General features: G+C 36.1%; 1 protein-coding gene across 4 annotated transcripts in view; it reads right to left on the bottom strand.

The window, feature by feature from the left end:
* Positions 1-23,240, bottom strand: part of GPD2 (glycerol-3-phosphate dehydrogenase 2) — a 128,997-nt gene that overhangs the window by 53,394 nt on the left and 52,363 nt on the right. For all 4 annotated transcript variants that reach the window (XM_019727175.2, XM_019727174.2, XM_074336576.1 and 1 more), the window contains exons 4-6: positions 10,888-11,012; positions 9,467-9,564; positions 7,256-7,419 (exon numbers count right to left, since the gene is read on the bottom strand). In XM_019727175.2, the coding sequence (XP_019582734.1) occupies positions 7,256-7,419; positions 9,467-9,564; positions 10,888-11,012 (387 nt within the window). The remainder of the gene's footprint in view (positions 1-7,255; positions 7,420-9,466; positions 9,565-10,887; positions 11,013-23,240) is intronic.

Here is a 23,240-nt window from a genome sequence, read left to right as displayed (position 1 = left end):
CCTGGTATTTAATACATGCTGGTCAAGTGAGCAATAAACAACTGCAAACTTTCCCAGGGGCTATTTTGCTCTGTCTCATCATCAGGAAGCTAAAGCATATGTTGGATGTTAGCCTGGGTGGACACAAATGTGTCCTACTTATTCAAGGTTTCCATTGAAGCCACAGTTTATAAGTTTTGTTTCTTAGGGGTACATGTCAAACTTCATTTAGCATTAGTTGGTATCCAGATATACTGAACAGCAAAAAAGGCAGCATTCAGGGGCAAAAAAATATGCCTGCTATATGAGCAATAATGTCAGTTTCATTTATGTAATTCACGAAAAACAAGAGGAGAAATACAATGGAAAAGCTGACAGTAGGAAATCAAGATAAAAATTATCCATTAAATTTGTAAGTATAAAACCGCATATGGACAAGGAGAACTATTAAAGCCATGTTTTAAATCAAAATCTAAGAGGTGGATAGTTTTAGAGTTAAGTTCTTTTAAAATGTTGTGTTTTCTAATTCTTTAAGTTTCAAAGGTAATATACTTACGTGGAGCATGTTTATATGTACAATATTTTCATTTTTCCTAAGAATGCTTTACAAACTTACGTAGGAAAATCTCCAAATTTTAAATTTATAAGGGACATTTGTGGAACTGAAGTTTCACTTTGGGACATTTTCATGAAAAGTAAAAATTTGGTAGACTGTAGAATACCCATAAAATTGACCCCAATAAAACAATATTTAAATAATGTTTTACAAAGTTATTTTACATTTATTAATTCACTTAAACCTCAAAACACCCTGTGAGTTAGGTATTATAAAGCTAAACACATAGGTGTGTAATGTGGGGCTCAAAACTCAATAAGTTTGTAAACCTAAGTTATCTACCTCCATATTATTGATTGTTTGAACTACACTACAATACTTGGAAAGCAGTTTTCAAGTATGATTGTGATGCTTACAACTGTGAGACAAGTTATCATGCCATTTTCAACATTATTTTTCTAAGACTCATCTGTGTTGTTCAGTTTAGCTTCGTTCATTCACTTTCAATGCCATCATGTGAATACACTATAGACTATTTATTCATTTGTCTCCTGAGAGATATTTGAATTATTATCCTTTTGGAAATGATACCCAGTACTGCAATGAACTTATTTGTACATATCTCCTAGTGGACATGTCGTAAGAGTTTTTCTAGGGCTTATACTCAGTAGGAGAATTATTACTGAATCACAAAGTATATGTATGCTCAACTTTACTAAGAATGTCTAATTTTTTCCAAAGTGTTCATATCATCTTATATAACATATCTCATTATGCTTTAACAAAATTTAAAACCTACAGATTAGTTTTAAATGCTTACAGAAGATAAAAAAGACAAGTATATATGTGTTACATGTATTGTTTTATATGTATCAATATTAACACAATTTTAACCCTCAGTATGTGTAATAATAAGGATCCGAAAAGGAGCCTTGAAAACTGTTTGGAAACGGAACTTTATATTTTAAAATAAAGTGATTACATTTTTATTTTAAGATGGAAATAAAAACAACAATAAACATGATTTAATGTATCATGCCAAATTCTAATCATTTTGAGATTCCCAAGATAACCGCTCTTAGTTTTAGTTTTTGTTTTCTTCTAGACACTTCAATCAAAGTCCACAGAAATTGGACCTTGAGAAATGAAGGAAGGGATTTAGTAATGTTTATTCTTCCAGAGGAGTTTTTCCTCTCCCTGGATACATTTATCTTGAAAACATTCAAATTAGTCAGTTATCAAAGACATAAAATGATGACAAATTACTAACCCAGTGGTTCAAAAAAGGAAAATTAAGTCGAGTATTACAAAAGTAAATGTCAGCATATAATCTCAATGTGGGTATTTATTTATAAACACAAACCTATACTATTGTGTATATACTCGCATATACAATATATAACAGACATTTGAACCATATACAAAAACAGACATTTATATGGAATTTGATAGAAATAGGCCTAATTAAAAGTTGTAATATGTTCTTTCTACACCAAGGGGATGGGCTTGTGTACCCCACGAGGTTTCCACGCTCCATTTTAGGGATCACCGTACCAACCTTACAAGAACTGCAGTGAGAAGCACATAGCCAAACTTGCATAATGACACTGCTATGTTGTTTGCAAATACACATTCTTCAGTTATCTATTCAACCTATTATTACTCTGAAGAAAGTAATGTGTCTATCAGATTTAAAATAGATAACACCCAATCAGTTCAACAATGGTGTTTGGAAATAACATAAATGAGGATTAAAGGCACTGTCTTTAGATTTGACTTATGTTCCAGGAACTCAATGGAAAAACAAAACCGAAAAATCACCTTTTTGTTATTGGGTAATTGATTTTTTTTTTTTTATTTTTTTTTTAGCTTTCAAAGTAGATAAAATCAACACCTTAAAAGACTTGTCTTTAACCCAGGCTTTCTTTTATTAAAGTGTACAATTGCAGGTGCATGCCTAGAGGAATAATAGTTTGTTCCTAACAAAAGAGTCTGGATGCCACAATATGCCTTTTGCCAGAGGCATCGTTCCCCAAAGCACACAGCTAACTGCATCTCCTGCTGTACCTGTAACAATTTAATTGTATAAGTCAGCCTAGTCAAGCATCTCCAGCTCATGACTGGGAGACATGAAATTCATTGTCATTATTGTCCCTGTCATTTTGGATCATTATATCCTGCTGCAGAATTTTCCTCACTTCAGTGCATTTTTACCTCCAGGAGCCAGGGATTATAGCTGAGGTTGGGGTGGAGGCAGGACCATGAACCACATTTACCTCAGGGGAGCCAGAGATTAAATTGGCTTTGCTCTCTTAGGAGCTGAATTCATCTATTTGTATGCTGTGAGTTCTAGGTTGGAATAAAACTGAATATTTTAGTGAAACCTGGGCTTTAATTCCCCCTTTGAACCGTGGATAGCACCAACTTTTATTTACATTAGGAAAGCTAATGTAATCTCTTGTAGGTTGTTATTTTCATATGTGCATAAAGAATACTTAAGGGCATCATCGGAGATGAAGTAACAGACCTCTCTCTCTCTCTCTCTCTCTCTCTCTCTTTCTCTCTCTCTCTCTGTTAATGCTTTGACTCTCAGAAGGAAGAATTTAAAACTATAATTTTGTTCTCCAGTTTTATCTTAGAGAAGCTTAATGGGGGCATTGAATGGTATTAAATATCTAATAATTTTTAATTATATCTCATTTTCTGTGCACTGGATTGGATGACTGGAGTCTTCCTAAAATGGCACCAAAGATCTACCCTGGGAACAGGAAGATAGAAGTAAAGTTGACAAAGGAAGACAAAATAAGGTCCTGAGGAAACTGGCTCCCTTTCCACAGCTGGTTCACAGAATCTCACAGCCTGACAAGTCACCCAAAACTGTTACGCCTTAAACACTTCTTCCTGATTTGGGAGAGCTGGACCATACTCTGCCTTGTAACCCCTTATCAGTGGTAATTGCCATGGCCGGGGGCCAGATGACTGCTCTCCGGCAGGAGACGGCCAGGAGCAAATAGGAAACAGTAGGACATGTCTCAGTCTGAAAACCAGTGACTTGACTATGTTTTCTCTAACAGAATATAAGAAGAAAATATAACCTGGTATGTCACTTCCTATCCCAACTTTCATTTCACGTGGATTTTACTGAGAAATTTGACATTTACTTTGTCTGCACTGAAAAAAATAGTAGTTATCCATCCATATGTGTTTTCTTTTTCAGCAGTTAACAAAATATGGCAATGGATCATACCTATGCCAAGCACAGAATAGCCACTGCCATTGCAATGGTCATCACTATTTATTGAGGATGAACTGTTCTTATGAGTAATTAAGATACATTTTTTGACTTTTGTATATTTTGTACTTCTGCAGGAACATCTGACAGCTCTAACATCTCAGTGTTGATGGAACATTAAAGATTGTCTAAGCCACTGGTCCAAATAAATGGCAATGCTCACTAGCCCATCTGACTCTATTTCATACCATTATATGTCACTTTTCATTGACCCGGAAGTAACCGTATAATGTATAGTTTTCAGTTCACAAAACTTCTTGTAGCATTGAAAAGTTCTTTTAATTACTTGTGCTGCTTTTTCTCATAATCAAGACTCTCTCCCAAGGTAGCAATTATAAAAATTGTTATTTCTGTTCCTTTTAAAATGGTTAATTTTATGAATTTCACCTCAATAAATTGTTCTTTAAGTTAAAAAAAAGAAAAGTTATTTCAAGAGGCACAGGGTAAAGGGGATCAAATATATGGTGATGGAAGGAGAATTGACTCTGGGTGGTGAACACACAATGCAATATATAGATGATGTATTATAGAATTCTACACTTTAAACTTATATGATGAACTAATGTAATCCCAATAAATTTAATAAAGATTAAAACTAAATGAATAAATAAAATTAAAAAAATAGAAAGTAAAATTCCCTTTTTACCCTTCTACCCTCGTAATATCACTTTTTTTCCCAAAATGAATCACTATCTATTTGGCGTATCAAATAAATATGCATGTATTCAGAAAAATAAAAAAGCCCCAATGCATTTTGAAATCATTTGGGTGACTACTATTACATTCCATAACAGTTATTTATGAAGAAGCATATTTGTTTCTTATAAAAAACAAAGGGGGGGTATCTTATAAATTACATTGTTCAGATCTTGTCTGCAATGATAGATGTTCAGGAAGTTACGTTTTTCTCCCTGAATACTTTGGTAACAGGATGATGATATCATTTTTTGGTCAAGGTGTAAGACATTCCTTCCTTTCTCTGAGCACACATTTTCTGCATTTAATTCCTTTACCTATATGCTCCTTTCTACCTTATTTCCATGTTGATATTTAATTTATGCATCACACCATTAGGAAAAACAGAAGTTGCCTGATCTGTGAACACAGTTGTGAAACCCCAGAACTACACTGTTTCACATTCTTGCTTTGCTCTACCTCAAGCATGACATAGTTGGGCTTATATCATTTCCAAACAAGGGAAAAAAGAAATTATTTATTTCAAATGTCTAGAATATAAGTATTTTTACCCTTTCTATTCAGGACTTAAGATTTTACAATAAATTGTAAATGATCAAGGTGAAAGGGATTAAGAAGTACAAATTAATAGTTATAAAAATAGTCATGGGGATATAAAGTACAGCATAGGGAACATACTCATTATGTATGGTGTCAGATGGGTATGAGACTTATCAGAGTGATCACTTCGTAACGTATGTAACTGTCTAATCACTACGTTGTATACCCGAAACTAAGATAATATTGTATGCCAACTGTAGTTGAAAAGCAAATCTAAAATAAATAAATGAATCAATATTAAAAAGTATGTTTTTAAAATTTTCAAATATCAATTTGAAGTTATTTTAAATAATTTTAATTTTTTCAATAATCTTTGCTAAACTCATAATTTTGCAACCTGTACAAGCTATAAAAGCCAAGTCTAGATTTAAGAAATTATTCTTCCTCTTGATTCTAATATGATGTTTCTTTTGCATATGTGACATAGATTTCCCTTGTTTTTTTCTATGTAGGATCAATAAGAATCTATAATTTATAACAGTATCAAATCAACATAAGACAGAACACTACAAATTCAGATGTGACATGCACTAATAATCCTCTTAAGGAAATTCATATATGCACAAGTTAAAAAATAAATAAAAGTTGTTAGCTTTCGATATATCACATGCTAGAGAAACTGACCAAGTGTTTATGAGGGTTTGTGCAAGAAGTGAAGAGCACAACACTTCCAACAGGACAGGTAGGACGCCATTTGCAGAATGCCTTCTTACTCCAGGACCAAACCCTCTTTGGTATAATCACCCAATAAACTACAATGGATTAGTATTAAGGGTCTGATTCTGAGAAAGCAGATTCACAGCTAAGGCTGTCCTTTAATATGTAGGCTCAATCAAGAGCACCAAAAATGTAGTTAAGTGCCCGCCCCCTGTGGTGCTGAGATGCTGGCAGGCACTGTAAACTGTGAATTTTCTAGCTTTTAATATTTGTCTAAGACCCTTAACATTTCCTAATATTATTGCTCCTAGGACATTTTCTTGAGTTTGTCCCCATCGCTCCCTTTGCACGTACACATTTTACATTCATACATGAAAGCCTGACAGACAGCTAAATTGATTCAGAAACCTAACACTGAGAAGAAAAAAAAGAAAAGAAGACGGAAAAAAAGGCGGGGATGGCCTTGAGGATATATCATAATATGAAATACAAACATCAAAATCTCCTGAAAACAAACCACAAAAATAAACATTTCTTCATGCTAAAAGTTTAGATATCTAACGAGAAATAGAAAAGATTACATAATGAGGATTTAGTAAAGTCACTGAGCGATAGCACCTACACTGTCCTTTATGTCACAAAATTTCTGACTTTTTGAACATGTACAATTATCTGTGTCCAGCTATTTCCTTACAAATGAACATCCTTGGATTATTTTCTAATTCCATACACCCTTTAAAACCATAGCAAAATTTCACAAATGGTTTTCCTATTTTGTTTTGTATTGTATTGTGGTCCATCTGGAGATATACTCAGTGGTTAGTTCCTTCAAATAAAAGTGTACAAAATTATATTTTTCTCACACACACAAACAATGAACAGTGAATACATGACAAATGGATACTAGATAATGTCACTGTTACAAAACACCTAACAACAACAAAAAGCAATAAAAACTGAGGGTTTGGTTTAACAAATGCAAAGTTCATCTACCTTCATCATAGATTATATGTTCAGGAATTGTGTCCTGTGCAAAATACAAACATGTCAATTTCAGCCCAGGGGGCATTTTTATCTAGGTTTATAACCCCTTGAAAATAGAGGTTTCATCTAGAAAACCTAACAGATCCTCAGCTGCTTTGAACATTATAATATATTCATAAGGCAAGTATTCACTGGCAAACATAACAAATTAAACGGCATGAAGGTGGGATCCAAATTCATAATGATGGAAAATGGACCAAACCAACCATAAGACACAAAGTAGAGTGACAAAAGAAAAAGAATATGCAAAAATATTAAAAGCAAAACACTATGCAGAATTTTTTAGCTAGTATTAAAGAAAATGGTGAATGCAGCTGTGCACATGTGTTTGCATTAAAACTAAAAATACAAAACCACCTCATTAAGAATATACTGTAAGCATCACGACTGAGAGAAAAGTATCTTGTAAAAAAAAAAAAAAAATCACATACCATCATAGTAGACAATTGCTCCTACCAGTTTGTCCTTCTGGAGCATTGGGAAATGTTCAAGGGCTCTCGATTTGCTGAGGACATAACTGCTTTTCAGGCAATTACTTCCTGCTACCAGATCATATAGCTTGATTCCTACCCAGTAGTAAGGTAACTGCCACCACCTACACAGCATAAATAGGGAGAAAACTTTCTTTAGAAACAGAAACGGAATATAACGTAACAGAATGTCATTTTAAGTTATAAAATACTTTTCATCTAAGAAGAACAAAGTATGTCTAGTCGTGTACTGCAAAAGAAACAGAACGGCATGACTGTTTTTGACACCAGTCTAGCTGAATTGTATAAGCGAATGAATCGGTGAGACTGTAAATTACCTCTAAGGCAGTGGCTCTTCACCTGGCTGCACGTTAGAATTCTCTGGGGAGCACCAAGAATAAATACAGATGCCTAGGGCCTCACATGTCTAGAGACTGATTTAACTAGACTCGGGTGGGGGACTGGATGACTAGAATGGACACCCAGAGTAGAGCATAACTAGCTTAAGATGTTCTAAACAATCTCTGACAAAACATAGACCAAAATGCAGAAATCTGTTTCTAGGCCCCCATGACACTCCTGTAGCTAACAGAGGTACATAATCCAACTTTTCCTATTACCTGTATTCCAACTTAAGGCAACTCCATGGACAGCTTTAACATTAGGAAAATTAAGTTTTATAATTTAGAATCTGACACCTCCAAACCAAATTTCAGTTTGGGTTGACTTGGAAATTTAAAATGACCCAAAATGATCCAGGTTCGGAGTTGGTACATGTTAGGTTCAAATGACCCTCTTATGTTCCCCAATGCGAATACAGTTGCTCCCCTATACACTGTCAGAAACTGGAGTAAGAAACTACTAATTATAAATACAGAACATAACCTTCTTTCTCTTCAGGATGTAGCCCTTAGAGGTGGGTCAGTAGAGAATAGTTTAGGAAAACCACATTTTTAAATACAACAAAGGAAAATATTTGAAAAGGATTAAAGATTAGGACCAATTAAAACTACATTAAGCTCCAGGTATGAGAATCTAACCTTACTGAAAGCATATTTTGGTAATCTGATATAAACTAAATTTAAACTTTGACCTCCAACAATAAAAAAGCTACTTTCCCCCTCTGAAGACCTGAAATTCAGATTGGGGGCCTGCCAGCTTAACTTTCCGGGTTTTTAACTGAGTCCTAATTAGATTCCAAGCATTACTCAGAAGGGGCAGAGCCCAGACCCAGACCCCAGTCCACTGGCCTGGTGGTCCCCTCACTGCCATCATGCTTCAGATGCCTCTCCTAGCTTTTCCACACCCTTTGCTTCAGCTCCTGGTTTGTGATATTACAGCCTAGCACCCAGTTTGCGCTAGAAACTCAAAGTGAAATCGTTGCCTTAAGCCACAGTGTGTATTTGCAGTGATTCCCATTTTGCATGAACTGCTTTAATCCTGGTATGGGCAAAGGTTAAGTATGCGCTATTCCAATCTACCCCCACATCATGTTCTAATTGCTATAGGTTATCTTATTTAGAAATCAAGGCAAGCAAAATCCACGTGGGGCCATTGGCAGCCAGTTCCTTGCCTGAGACCCCTGCAGCCTCACTTGCCACTCGGCTCATCAACCATTTTCTGTTTTTCAAGCTTGGCATTCACATGTTGTTCAGGTTTGTTAGACACAAAAATAAAATCTGCCTTTTAACTCTTTTTTTTAAAGAGAGAAATTAAACAAGTTTCAGCCTGGGCCAGAATCAGCAACTGAAAATTCAAATTCAGGGATGTCCAAAAAAACAAAAAAAAGAAAAGAAAACTACATTAAGAAATATATATTGAGGGCAGCCGGTTGGCTTAGTTAGAGCACAGTGGTCATAACACCAAGGTCGCCAGTTCGATTCCCACATGGGCCAGTGAGTTGTGCCTTCCACAACTAGATTGAACAACAACAACAACAAAAAAAACGACTTGACTTGCAGCTGATGGGTCCTGGAAAAACACACTGTTCCCCAATACTTCCCAATAAAAATAAAAATAAAAAGAAAGAAAGAAAGAAAGAAAGAAAGAAAGAAAGAAAGAAAGAAAGAAAGAAAGAAAGAAAGAAAGAATATTGAGGGAGTATTTCCATTAAAACAGTGTTGTTTTATTGACCTCAGGTAAGCAAATGTATATAAAAATCAAAATGCTTACTTGTAAACTGGAAGCATTATAGGTAACGGAGCTGATAAATGGGGAGCAATTTCTAATAGGTTGGCACGTTCATAAAGGGCTTCTTTTACCATCCTATACTGAAAAGCAAAACAGAGAAAATTAGTTTGGCAGTAACAGATCATAATATTTTCAAATGGTAAATAGACACCCTGCCAACTGATTGATACACAGAAACCTCTCTACCTCTGAGCGAGGATAGCTCCTTCCTAATCAAATTTCTAATAATACATCATGCTGTCAACCTGAAAGATTTTTTAGAAACCTTAACTGTATTTGCATAGGAGAAAAACATGCTGTCAGAGTTCCCAGGTGTAAGATATTTTCCTGACTTGAGTTACAAGATTATTGTAACAATTTATCTTGCATTCTCTGTATTGTCCTTTTTAACCATCCCCTACATTTTCCCATGGAAGAGATAACAGATTGTTCAGATTCATGCAAAAGCTTTCTTGCCTCCACTAACACAAGCAGAGACATTACTTAGGAGTTGCACAGTATTTTATAGATTATTATTTTTTAAAAAAAAAGCTTATCTCTTAACTCCTTTAGGTCCTCATTATACCTTTCTGAAGAACGAGCATTACTAGTTTTACTAATGAGAAAATACTAACAGAAAATACTAATTTTACAAATGAGAAAACTAAGGCTCATAGAAATTGAATTAAGTAAGCTGGAACACATCACAAGTCCTCTGATTCTAAATCCTGTGCTCTTTTCCTTGGAGCCATCATGATGTCGAAGAGACACCTAAGAAAAAGGGACAGATTCACAACTGACAATGTCAAGTTACTGCTTCTGTATTTTTCATGTACAAAAAGCAGACAGGGAGTTCAGCTGATTTTTTTTTACCCCTCTGGGAAATGTCATCTTCCACGCTGCCTTGGCAGTTTTCAAATAGTGGCAGACCGGACACAATACAGTGTGACATAAGAAAAGCATGACTCAGATCATCTTTTCCTTAAGAATATGTCAGTGACAATATAAACGTATGATTGCAGTTGCAGTTAAGATCAATTTAATACTCCTCCTGTGTTACATACAACACAGCTTCCCTGAAACTGTTTTGGAAGCAGCAATTTTAGTGGCTAGTGGCCAAAAAAGGGGGGAAAAAATCACAATTGTTAAAACCAACACATCTGAAAGTGATTCTGTAAATCTGCTACTTTGACATGCCTGTGTAGAAAAAGCCCCTGATTACCCATAAACATAATACTACAGGAAAGAACCAGCACACCTCTCCCAAAAGATATTCCAGCAGAATACACTAAATAGGTATTTCCAACAGGAAGAAATGTTAAAAGCCATTGGAAAAAAAAAAAAAAAAAAAAAATCACCTGATTTAATTGGGTAGAAAAAAGCATAGTCGCAATTTTTGTTTAACAACCAGCATACACAATTACCTGCTCAATATCCAACTTCATGATAGCCTTCTGAAGATATCTCACACCACCATGGATCAATTTAGTGCTTCTGCTGCTGGTCCCTGATGAGAAATCATCTCTTTCTACAAGGGCTGTTTTTAGTCCTGTGTAACCAGAAAACCAAATTAACTTCTTAAATTACACAATTTGTATGTAATTCATTAAAGGCATTTCTCCAGGGTAGAGACAATCACAAGAAAAATTACTCCGAACATGGATAAATTTGTATTCAAAGTGCAGTACACTGTCTATATTATAATGAAGAGATTTTAGTCTCTTCCTGGGGGAAAAGTCAAACCAGAACTAGAAGCATATTAAACTGTGAGTGAATCACAACTAGAAAATATTACAGTACAATTTCGTGGCAGTAACATACTCTGGTGCTTTTAAGGGGTCCAAGGAGAGCCTGTGCCCATCTTTACCCACGAGAGTTAACTCAGTATTGTTACGAAGCCTTCTGGAACTCACATTCATCCCTCACTGCAGAGTCCAGACAGGTTCCAGCCCCACATCTCAGATCTACTTTAATGCATCATAGATGATGAATCTAGACTAGCCCTCCTATACGCTGCCTCCTATTTCTGGAGTGGTGTTCTAGTGGGTATAAAATGGGAAAAGAGATCGAAGATAGCAAAACAGAAGAAGAAAGAAGATATATTGAGGAGTTCATGGTCTAATTTAAGACATCCAAGCACAATGTTGTAGAATTACAAAGGCAAAAATACAAAGCAGGACAAATGAACCCAGTGCAGAGTATCCAGGAGTAAAGAAAAGACAATATTCTCGGTAAAGGTGCAGCTGAGCAAAGGTCTGTTCTAGAAGTCATTCTACCCCCACCCCTGCTTTCCTTGAGAGTTGCGATAAATCTCCTAGGGATAAAATCAGTTTTGTTTTGTTTCGTTTTCTTCCAGATACACCCCCCTCTTCAGGATTGGGTAAGACCAGCAGTACTACAATTCCCCTACACTAGTTAGAGATGAAATTCGAAACTTCAAAAGACCCAACATATATATCAACACCAAGCCATGAGGAATTTTCATGGCCTCGCATACTCTTGGGGGATGAAAGAATGTCATAGAATCCAATTACAGTGAGAATATGTAACTGGAGCAGTTTGGGCTCACAAAGCTCGTATAAGAGAACTTGTACATGTATTCAATTCAGAGCCATTTATTACATTTAATACCAAAGGGTCGTTTTTATAACTTTTAACAGTTTAAATATCGTACCCAAATGTCATCATAAAATCAGGCCAATTCCCTTGACTCCAAAGGACAAAATATTTGGAAGCCGTGGAGAGAAAAGTAGAGAACTTTGATTCAAGGGCAAAAACTGCTAATGTTCTAACTAACGAGCAAAATAACACACATTACAGGTATCGTAGACCCAGGTCATTATTTTTAAGCATTTATGCCACAGAAAGATCCGTAATTCTTGACTATGAAAACCCATCAATGCTTAGTAAATTTAGTACTGAATATATTTTAAAAAGGAAGAAAAAAAAACAGAAAAATATATCAAGTTAGTGCATATTAAAACAATAACAACAACAACAACAACAAAAAAAAAAACGAGAGCCTGAGTTCCAGGCAAAGTGCTGATGTTAGACATGAGTTAGGCATGGACCAGCGGTCAAGTAGCTCCCTGTCCAAAGAGAGGCACGCAAAATGCAACAAAGTTTTATAGGTGCTACACTTGAAAATACAGAGGACTATTATCTTACTCTGGGTTAGAAGTTAAATTCAGGACATAAACCCAAAATTGTGTAGTCAAGATCACATTTGTAATCTCTTAGGAATGCACTGCCTTGGTGAGCTGTATCACCTTTTCTTAGTAAGTCCGACACAGGGAGTTCTTCCAGCTCTAAAATAGACCATTTTTTTCTTCAGTTGAAGATCAGATGAGGGAGTTGACTTTCAAATGGTATTTAACAGCCAGACTATCTAAAATACACCTCTTTCAACCTTGGAATCACAGTCATGGCATCAAGATGCAGGCACCACGAGAGGCAGGGATGTAAGACAGAGAGAGGACAAGCAGCCTGCCATCCAGTCCATGTCTCCCCACTGGGGCCTGCCCATAGGTATCCTGAAGGCTATGGCAGAAGATGGCTTAGTCCCCAGGAATCCCCACTTCCTAGTATGTAATCCCCTCTCTGGGTGTGTTGGCTGCACCTAGTGCCTTGCTTCTAACAAACGGAACACAGCAACAATGATGGCATGTCGCTTCCGTGATTATAGGTTACAGAAGATTCTGACTTCCTCCTTTCTTGCCCTCTTTTACTTGCTGGGAAGAAGCAAGCTGTCATGTTGTGAGTCAAGGAACCAAGGGAGGCCCCTGTCAACAGGTCATGAGGAACTGAGTCCTCAGTCAAACAACCTGCGAGGAACTTAATCCTGCCAAACAAGCACATGAGTTTCTAGGAAGTGCTGCATCCTGCAAGAATCAGAGCCAGAGGACCAGGTGAAGGCACATCCAGTCTGCTGATCCACTGAAACTGTGTGATAATAACTGCTGTCATTTAAAGCCACTAAATTTAGGGGGTAGTTTATTGATGACACAATTCCCCTTAGCCCCGACAGGAGTTTGTAATTATACCTGCGGATGGGGGTCTTCAAGAAAAGCTGAGTCTACAAGGAAGTATGTGCTCTGGATGGGTGAAGGGGAAGAAAGGAGTTTTATACCTGGCAAAAATCAGCCAAAGCAAGAGAAAGGCAAATGCTTGAAATGGCTGTTTCTTTAGGGGCTGCTTGTCACTCAGGGGCTGCAGCGCAGGGTACGAGGGATGGTGTGAAGGAGATCCAGCGGGAGGAATGGGAAAGGGCGTATCACAAAGGGCCTTCATCCACATGGGGCATTTGGACCCTGTCGTGTAGGCCCTTGCGTCTCACAAATAAATAATATCTGGATCTCTTCAAAAGGAAAATGCCTCAGGTAACACGGCTACAAGTCATGGATCAGTTTGAGAAGCAAATGCTTCTTTCGAAAGCACAAGATTTGGCATCAGTGCAACACAAGCATGAACTTGAATACCATACTCAGGTAGGTACAAGGTATCCACTTGGAGGAACAAGGGTGTGCTTTTTTAAAAAAATAATTATAAAAAAGGAATAAAATTTAAATTTTTCCAGAGGTTCTCCTATATTGTTTTGAGAAATACTATTGTGCTTCCTATCGGGGAACCATCAAAGTGTTTTAAGTTGAAAGATCAGATTAATGTTCTAGAAAGATTTCTCTGATGGCAGGGATAGAGGGTAGGCTAGAGAGGGAGAAGAGCTGGAGGCAGGAGGTCAGTCAGGTACCAGTGCCCTACCACAGGACAAGGGCCAGAGCGATTCCAGCCTCACAAGGCAGAAGATGATATTGGAGAGAGATGTGGAGAGAGAATTTTATGGGCTTGTTTTAACAGAATAAAATTTTTTTTTTCCTTCCCAAACTGACAGTGTGAGGCAGGGAACTACTCTAGGAATTAGCAAGCCATCTCAGGAGGATATTTCAGGATATTTAAGTGAGAGCTAACACTTTAAAGCTTCAAAACGGCTTTTGCAAGTACTGGACATTTTAAAAAGTTATTCACATGTACATATGTGAGAAACCCTAGTGAATACCAACAAAAGTTAAAATGGGCTTCGCTGTCAAACCAGGCTGTTTATTTCTTGTTCCATTATTTCCAGTGTCATATCATCAAGCTACCTACCAGAGTTTCTGGAGAGAAATACTGTTCCTTCCAACGCAAAAAAGAAAAAAAAAAAAAACCCATAAAATTTTAGTCTCCGTGGGACCGGTGGCTCAGGTGGTTAGAGCTCCACGCTCCTAACTCTGAAGGCTGCCGGTTCGATTCCCACATGGGCCGGTGGGCTCTCAACCACAAGGTTGCCAGTTGGATTCCTCGACTCCCACAAGGGATGGTGGGCAGCGCCCCCTGCAACTAAGATTGAACACAGCAACTTGAGCTGAGCTGCCTCCCAGATGGCTCAGTTGGTTGGAGCACGGGCTCTCAACCACAAGGTTGCCAGTTCAACTCCTCGAGTCCCGCAAGGGATGGTGGGCAGTGACCCCTGCAACTAAGATTGAACAGGGCACCTTGGGCTGAGATGCCACTGAGCTCCCGGATGGCGCAGTTGGTTGGAATGCGTCCTCTCAACCACAAGGTTGCCGGTTCGACTACCGCAAGGGATGGTGGGCTGTGCCCCCTGCAACTAGCAACGGCAACTGGACCTGGAGCTGAGCTGCACCCTCCACAACTAAGACTGAAAGGACGACAACTTGACTTGGAAAAAAGGCCTGGAAGTACACACTGTTCCCCAATAAAGTCCTGTTCCCCTTCCCCAATAAAATCTTTGGAAAAAAAAATTTAGTCTCCAAAGTTATAGCTAAATTAATATATTAAAGCACTATGTAATCTAAAAGTATTACCAAAAGTTTCCGGAATCATACACAATAAATAGATATTCTAGAAAAAGAAAATATTTTAAAATTTTCAACTGCTGTTATATGCTAAATGCTTTGGATTTCTCATTTTTGTTGGACAAGAATTATAGAATGAGAGAAGGGGAACATAACGCAACATCAAGACATTACTAGAAGTTAATAACCGTTTTTCATAAATATATTCCTTAACTGATTAAATGTTTGTTATCTAGTATGTTCCTTCCTGTTTCACCTCTCAGAAAGCCAAACTTTTTTCTCTCCATAAAAATTACTAATCTGAAATTGAGACCCTTAGTCTTCTGATATTTTACATATAAAGCAAGCAAGTAAAAAAAAGGCGCTGTTTTCTCAAAGAGAATGAACAGTATTTTTAAGTGACATTTAATGCTAACATTTTATGTTCTTAGGGAAAATAATTAAATCTGAAGGACATCAAAAAAAATGTACCCAGGGGGACAGCCGGATGGCTCAGTTGGTTAGCGCATTAGCTCTCAACAAGGTTGCCGGTTCAATTCCTGCATGGAGCTGTGCCCTCCATAACTATATTGAAGACTTGGAGCTTATGGGCCCTGGAGAAACACACTGTTCCCCAATATTCCCCAATAAAAATTTTAAACAAAAATTTTTAAATAAAAAAATAAGTAATGTACCCAGGCTTCAAGCAACCACTCCTGGCTGTGGATGTGAGGAGCTCAAAAAGATTTCCCCCCAGAAGACAAAGAATGACCTCCCCACATGCCTGGCAATGAAAGGCTGGCCTCTCTTTATTTACGGTAATTCAGTAAACTAGTTCAAGATTTTATGAGGAATCGTTAGTTTCGTTACTTTTTCTGGAAAGCAGTAAGCTCTATCACAGCTGTGATGAACCAGAACATTTAAGAGTAGCGTTATTATTTTATTTTTTTGTTATTATTGATTGCATTTAATAAGTATTCTCAGGAATTTCATGAGCATGGCAAAGTATTAATATTTGGAGGAAAATTACTCTGAAATTCTTAGGTGGAATAACAGGATTAATTATAGAAGAATAAAGTCAATTTGAAATCTGCCTTTCAGTCATCGTCGGCCCATCGCTAAGCAAGTTAAAACTGTATCTTCTGGGTGGGGTGAGGTGTGTGAGCTAAATACAGCTCTTTACAGCTATGTCTTTTCTGACCTGAGTGAGAATGCCTAGCTACCAAGCACTTCCTACTAAACCAATTCGTGTATCAAGACAGCTGGATGAATACAGAGGGATAATTACCATCTAAAGGGAGGAATGGTACGACATTTAACTTTCACAACATGAAATAGAACATAAGTATATTTTAATACCTTTTACTGATTATCCTATTATACATGAAAACATGTTCAATATAATAAATGCAGAGAAGTAAAGAGAACAAAATAAAACTCTCCTGTAATCACGCCGCTCAGAGAGAACCACAGTCGACATTTGGGTGTTTAAACATTCACATTTTCTATACATATATATATAATCACATATGTACATTTGTACAATAATAGAATCATATGATATATTCCACTTATTGTTTTATTTAACATTGTTTATTGCAAATAACCCTCCATGTCAATAAATATTTTTCTATCATTTCATTTTTAATGTGTGGATAGTATTACATTAAATATTTACAATGATTTATTTATTCAATTTCCTATTTTTGAACATTTGGATTTTTCCTACCTTCACTAGTATAGAACTGCAAGATTATATTTTCATTTAAAGTGTCTGCATGTTTAATTATTTTATTAGAATAAATTGTTAGATATGGCATTGTTTATATATTTCTAAATAGAAGGAGAGAAATAACTATCAGAGGCACCAAGGTAATAACACACAAATCAAAAAATTTAGCCACCCTGTACATTGGTACCATAACATAGGTATTAAAGCCACATGTACCACGAAGGAAAAATGATGATGATTAAGGAAAGGGGAGTTTACATTTCTTTAGAAAAGCTTTAGGCAGGTACCTTTGGATTTCAGAAAGCCATTGCCATTAATAAGAAAAGAGACTAACCCAAAGGCTGAACATTTTATATAAAGGATCAATTTCTCTAAAAAAATAACATTCCTGTAAAGCTGCAAAGTAATCCTGGCTTTTTAATCCTCACGATCAGAATCCTATGCTTTGACCTAGTATTTTCTAACAGTGAATGTTAGCATTTTATAGAATTTTATAATATTGGATTATTTAATACCAATTTCTATTTTTATATTAGGAAACAGATAACCCATTAATGGAGACACTATGTTAAGCTAGAAGATAACACTAATATACTTTGTATTCCTTAAATACACAAGGATTAGTGAGACACAAAAATATATTAAGCCATACATTAATTATAATAATAGTTTCAGGTGAATAAAGGAGTTGCTGTTGTTGCTTTTACTTTTTACATTTTTTATTATAAAAACAGCCAATGGTCAAAGCGAGGAGGAACATCCAAATAATATAGAAGGATGAAAAGAGAATAATGCACTGCTGGCTTTCTAGCTACAAAATTCAGGGGTAACCAAAGTTAACTATGAAAAATACCCCATGGATCTTACTAGAAACTTTCTATGTTTATGAAAGTACACAAATTGTGTACCTTTTTGCTTGAAATACAAATACAATTAACAAACTCATTCTTCACAACTTGTTTTTCAATTTACAATACATTTTAGTCATAAGTAAATACAAATTTCTATTCATTAATTGAATGTATCCAATTAAATCAGATACAAATTTTTTGCTATTATAAATATTGTTATAAATACAATTTTGGTCAATATGGCATTGGCATTGTAAATTCAGCTTTGAACTCTTCTCCTCTAAACACAGAGAACTATATATACATATATATATACACACACACACACACACACACACGTATATATATTATCCTATTATGCATGAAAATATGATAGATATAATAAATGCAGAGAAGTAAAGAGAACAAAATAAAACTGTCCTGTAATCACGCCGCTCAGAGAGAACCACAGTTGACATTTGGGTGTTCAAACATTCACATTTTCTACACATATATATAATCACATACGTACATTTGTACAATAATAGAATCATATGATATATTCCACTTATTGTTTTATTTAACATTGTTTATTGTAAATAACTCTCCATGTCAATAAATATATTTCTATCATTTAATTTTAATGTTTGGATAGTATTACATATATAAATATATATATATATATATTTTTACAGGACATGATTGACTCAGAAATAAACACTCCATGGACCAGAAATGTAGCAGAAGTTCAGAGCAGAGTATTCAGGCCAACAGCCAGTGTCTTGCTGGGCTCTGGGTCTAGAAAAAGGCAAAGGCAACCAAGATTTCAATTCCTACAGGGTAAGACAAATACAAGTCTCCCCGTAAGGAAAGAAAAGAAGCCAGACTAGCACTTGAATGCTAAGATTGAAGAAGGGCTCCACATCTTGTGAAAAGACATTGAAAGACTTCTCCTGACCACTGCCTGCAGCTGTGGAATATCTGTTGGGACATGCCCAGGAAGCAGGAAGACAGATACAGCTTGGGGAGCAGCACCACCTGAGGAGCCATAGTATCAGCAGTTGGTCTACAGAATGCCCAATATCAACACAGGGCAAGAGCCTCGATTTGGTGCTGGGAAAAGTTTCTGATGGGACCGAATGGTGACAGAAGCTATACCTACAGAGTTGAAGATATGAAAACAGAAAGTGATACAAAATTGCTTCAATATGAAGGAAAAGGAAGAAGCAGAGTTAAAAAAAGAAAAGGGGGTAAAGAATACAAAATAAATGTGTAGGGAATCAAATAAATGGAAATGGATCAAATTCACCTATTAAAAGATAAATTCTATCTATTAAGCATAAAAAAAATCCAGCTATAAGCTGTTTGTCATAGATATACTAAAACAAAAGATACAGAAAAGGTAAAAATAATTTGACACAAACCCTGTCTCATATGTTATAAATATTTTCCCAATTACACGTGTTTGTTGTATCTTTGCCATAGATAAATTTTAATTTTTATGAAATCAAATTTAGCAGGAATTTCCGAAAAGAAAATGGCTTTATTGATGCCATGCTTAAAAACCCCTTTCCTACTCAATTTTTTTTATTAGTTTCAGGTGTACAAAACAATGTACCAGTTAGACATTTATACCCCTCACACAGTGATAACCCTCCTCCCTCAATCTATTACCCCTCTGACAGTGTACATAGGTGTTACAGTTCCACTGACTGTAGTGACTCTATTTTTCAAAAATTCACATATACTTTCCTCTAATAGTTTTATGGTATTTTGTTAAGTCCTTGATCTACATGGAATATGATAAAGAGAATGAGTGTGAGTGTGTGTGTGTGTGTGTGTGTGTGTGTGTGTGTACGTAATACATTTGGAGAAGCGGGTACTCTAACATCATTTATTAAATAATAATGACAGATTTGAAATGCTGTCTTTACCATATTCTAAATTCATGTATTTAGATCTATTTCTAGACTCTTACTTTTATTCCACTGATCTCTCTATTTCTTTAGCAAACTATTTTAATTAAAGTACCACTAGAATACACTTTAATATCTGATAACTCTCTACCTACTTTATCATTATTCTTTTTCAAAGTAATCTAGTAAACCTCATAGGCTATTTTTGCAGGTAAACTTTAGTAGTTTCTCAAGTCCCTCCCTCCCCTACACACACACACACACACACACACACACACACACACTCTCCTGCCAAAGAAAATCATTACATAAAATTACATTAAATTTCCAGATTAATTTTGGTAGAAACTTGCAATCTAGTCTAATTAGCAATGTCCAACAAATAGCAAACTTTCATCTGCTGCAATCCTACTGTCTTAAAATAGGATTTTCTCTTCCTTCATGGTAGGAGAGGGTGGTGCTGGAAGGGGTGAGAAGGGTAGAGATCTATACTTCCCAGAATACACTATCTTCCTTTTCTGCATTTTTTTTTCCCTTTCACAAACCTCTACTCATGCACAAGAGTGTTACTATCTATCATCCTTCATTTAAGTCTGAGAAACCTGAGGCTCTCTGTAAAGTTAAGACACTTGTTGAAAATCATGGAGCTAGTAAATGATGAAGTCAAGATTTGATCCCAGTTCATTCTAATTTCACAACCTGAGTCCTTTAATCACCGTGCTATACTGCCTTCGACGTGAAGAAACTGGACTGAGAAATTAGTAACTGCTAGCCAGATACCATTCATAAACTAAAAGTATACGTACATTTTTAAACAAGAGAATGATAATTAATGTTTTCCTCCTGCAAGAGGCAGTCTTCTCTGGAATTTGAATAGACGCCATAAAGGTTACATTTATAAATCAGATTTTAAACCAAAAATGTACTAAGTGATCCCTGATACATACAGCTAAAGTCGCATAAAAGAACAAAAACAACTGAACAAAAGGCCTTGCAGAACCCTGACAGAGTGAATATATTTATCAGATTCTCCTCATTCCAGCTCTCTTTGGAGACAAAGTGCCTACAACTGGGCTTCAAGGCTCTGCTTCTACCCAGGAACAAGACGCAGAGGTGTTAAACAGTGAAACAATTTCTATTGATTCTAGAAACCTTCAGGAGAACGCGAGGAGAATTGTGCATATTATGCTTATAAAATAATATTCCCAAATGAAAATTGATTCCCAAGAAAATGCAGATGGTACGAATGCAAATAAATGTTCCTTACGAAGACTTCATGACTTTTTCTGTTTCTTGTATAGTTTTTGTTTATCCATTACCCAAATTGCATTTGGGCATAGTATTTTATCAAAAAGCTTGTGCACACATTTTTATACAAGCCCTTAAACATCTAGTGGCTCCCCCAAAACTTTGATGTCCTGAAAAATCTAATTATTACTGGTAACTTTAAAAGATCACAGTAATTTATTTTTGTCAAATGTGACTAAAGATTAATGGATACAATCAGGAATAATTTGGTAAAAACATATCAAACACAGAGAAAGCAAAATTTGTTGTTAAGTGAAGCATCAAATATAATGAAAGAGCAAATTCCATGAATGAACAGCAACAATGCACAATTCATTAACCAAATGCCCATGATTATTTCACACTTCAGAGGGCTACTGATACGATCAGAAATTGTAGTAAAAGGATAAATATAGATTAACTTCAGCATCTCTATACATTTTAATTACAAATGCTACCCACAGGGGGCTACCAGTATAATAAATGAAATACAAACTAAGGTTTATCCACTCCTTTTATAAATCATAATTCCATATATATAATAGACATTCAGTCAATTATTTTAAAAGACAACAATCAATATGCCAAGATATATTCAAAGTACATTTTCTTAGCTGTTCCTAACTATAAAAACTGAAAATCTGGTCGACATTCAGGCTCTGGAAACTCTTAACTCTGTCACTATCATCACCCTCAATCATCTACTAATTAACTGGTTAATGTCCTGATTGCTACTGAATGTTTATGATTGCTGCTGAAGAAAAAATGTGTTTGTTCAGCAAATATTACTAGATTATAAGCTCCTTGAGGGCAAGAGCACATCTTCTTAGTCTTTATATTTACAGAGCTGGTTCAGTACTTGGCCACAAACAATATTGTTCTAAATAGCAAAAAAAAAAAAAAAAAGAAAAAGAAAAAGAAAAACTGGAAGCAACCTAAAGAATCTTTAGGAACATCCTTGCAATGAATTTTTCACCATTAAAAAGAATGTATACTATATACACGTAAAGACTTACCAATATACTGATATTTGAAATAAACACAACAAAAGTGTAACTATGGTTTGATCTCGTCTGTATTTTTAAAAAGATAAATCTAAAAAGTGCACAAAAGCAAGCATAGGTAAGACTTTTCAAAAGGAGAAAAGAAATAAAAGGCATTCAATAGTGGTTGGCTTATTATTTCATTCACACTCCTTCAACCCACCCTACCTCTTAAAGGAAGCAGGCTTTCCAACTCCCCTTACGTGCCCCTGCCAGTTCTAGGTCTCCATTTAAACAATTCCCTCTGCCTTCGTAGAATCTTTTCACATTTTCTCCTGTTATTATTAACACCCAGTCAGTTCTCAATTTTGGATTCTTCCCAACTGTGTATTTTCTCTGCCTCCACTCTGAGCATTAATGGACACAAATGGTAACACACACACACACACACACACACACACACACACAAACACACACACATACACTTCATAGATAACAAATTTACATTTCCCTCTACTCCTTATCACATTCTCCATAAGGTAGTTCTAAACCTTTTCTACACGGAAGTCCCCTCCCTACTCCTAGCCACAAGTAGAACACAGTGTTTAAGAACAGTTCTTCATAGTCACACAAGCTCCCTCTTTTGTATCTTAGAATCTTTGCCCTTTGTTTCTGTCCCTGAGAAATGTCTCTTACCTCCCTGCCAAAATATTAATAAAGACACAGATCTGATAGTCCATTCCTTGAATTTTAACCAGACCTTGTTCCACATGCTTCCTTCTATTACTTGCGTATTAAAGTTTTCTGTAGACGGGCTTTCACAGAGTCTACGAAAATATTCAGATTGCTCCTATTTTTAAAAAGAAAAAAAGAAAGGATGGGGGGAGGAAGGGATGGATGGATGGGAAAAGGGGAGGAAACAATTGTTGCTTGCATATATTGCCTCCGTTCTTTATATCCTATTATATCACCAAGTTACCTCCTTTGTATTTTGTGTCTTAAAAGTGTATGTCTGTGCCTGTTCCTGCCTTATCGCCTATCCATTCCTCATCACCAAACCTAATGCTCTTCAGTGTCTCAAAGTGGCCTGTTCAGTCAAGTCCTGAGGACTTTCCATGGCACACCAGGCCCAGTTTTGCCTGTCCACCCTTCCCTCATTCTCCCTTACACAGCCTGGATACTCTGAATTGAAACGTGC

This window comes from Rhinolophus sinicus, linkage group LG01 (assembly GCF_036562045.2).
Source record: "Rhinolophus sinicus isolate RSC01 linkage group LG01, ASM3656204v1, whole genome shotgun sequence".
NCBI lineage: Eukaryota > Metazoa > Chordata > Mammalia > Chiroptera > Rhinolophidae > Rhinolophus > Rhinolophus sinicus.
The sequence above is the reverse complement of the archived record's forward strand: the minus strand, read 5'-3'. Positions and strand labels throughout refer to the sequence as shown.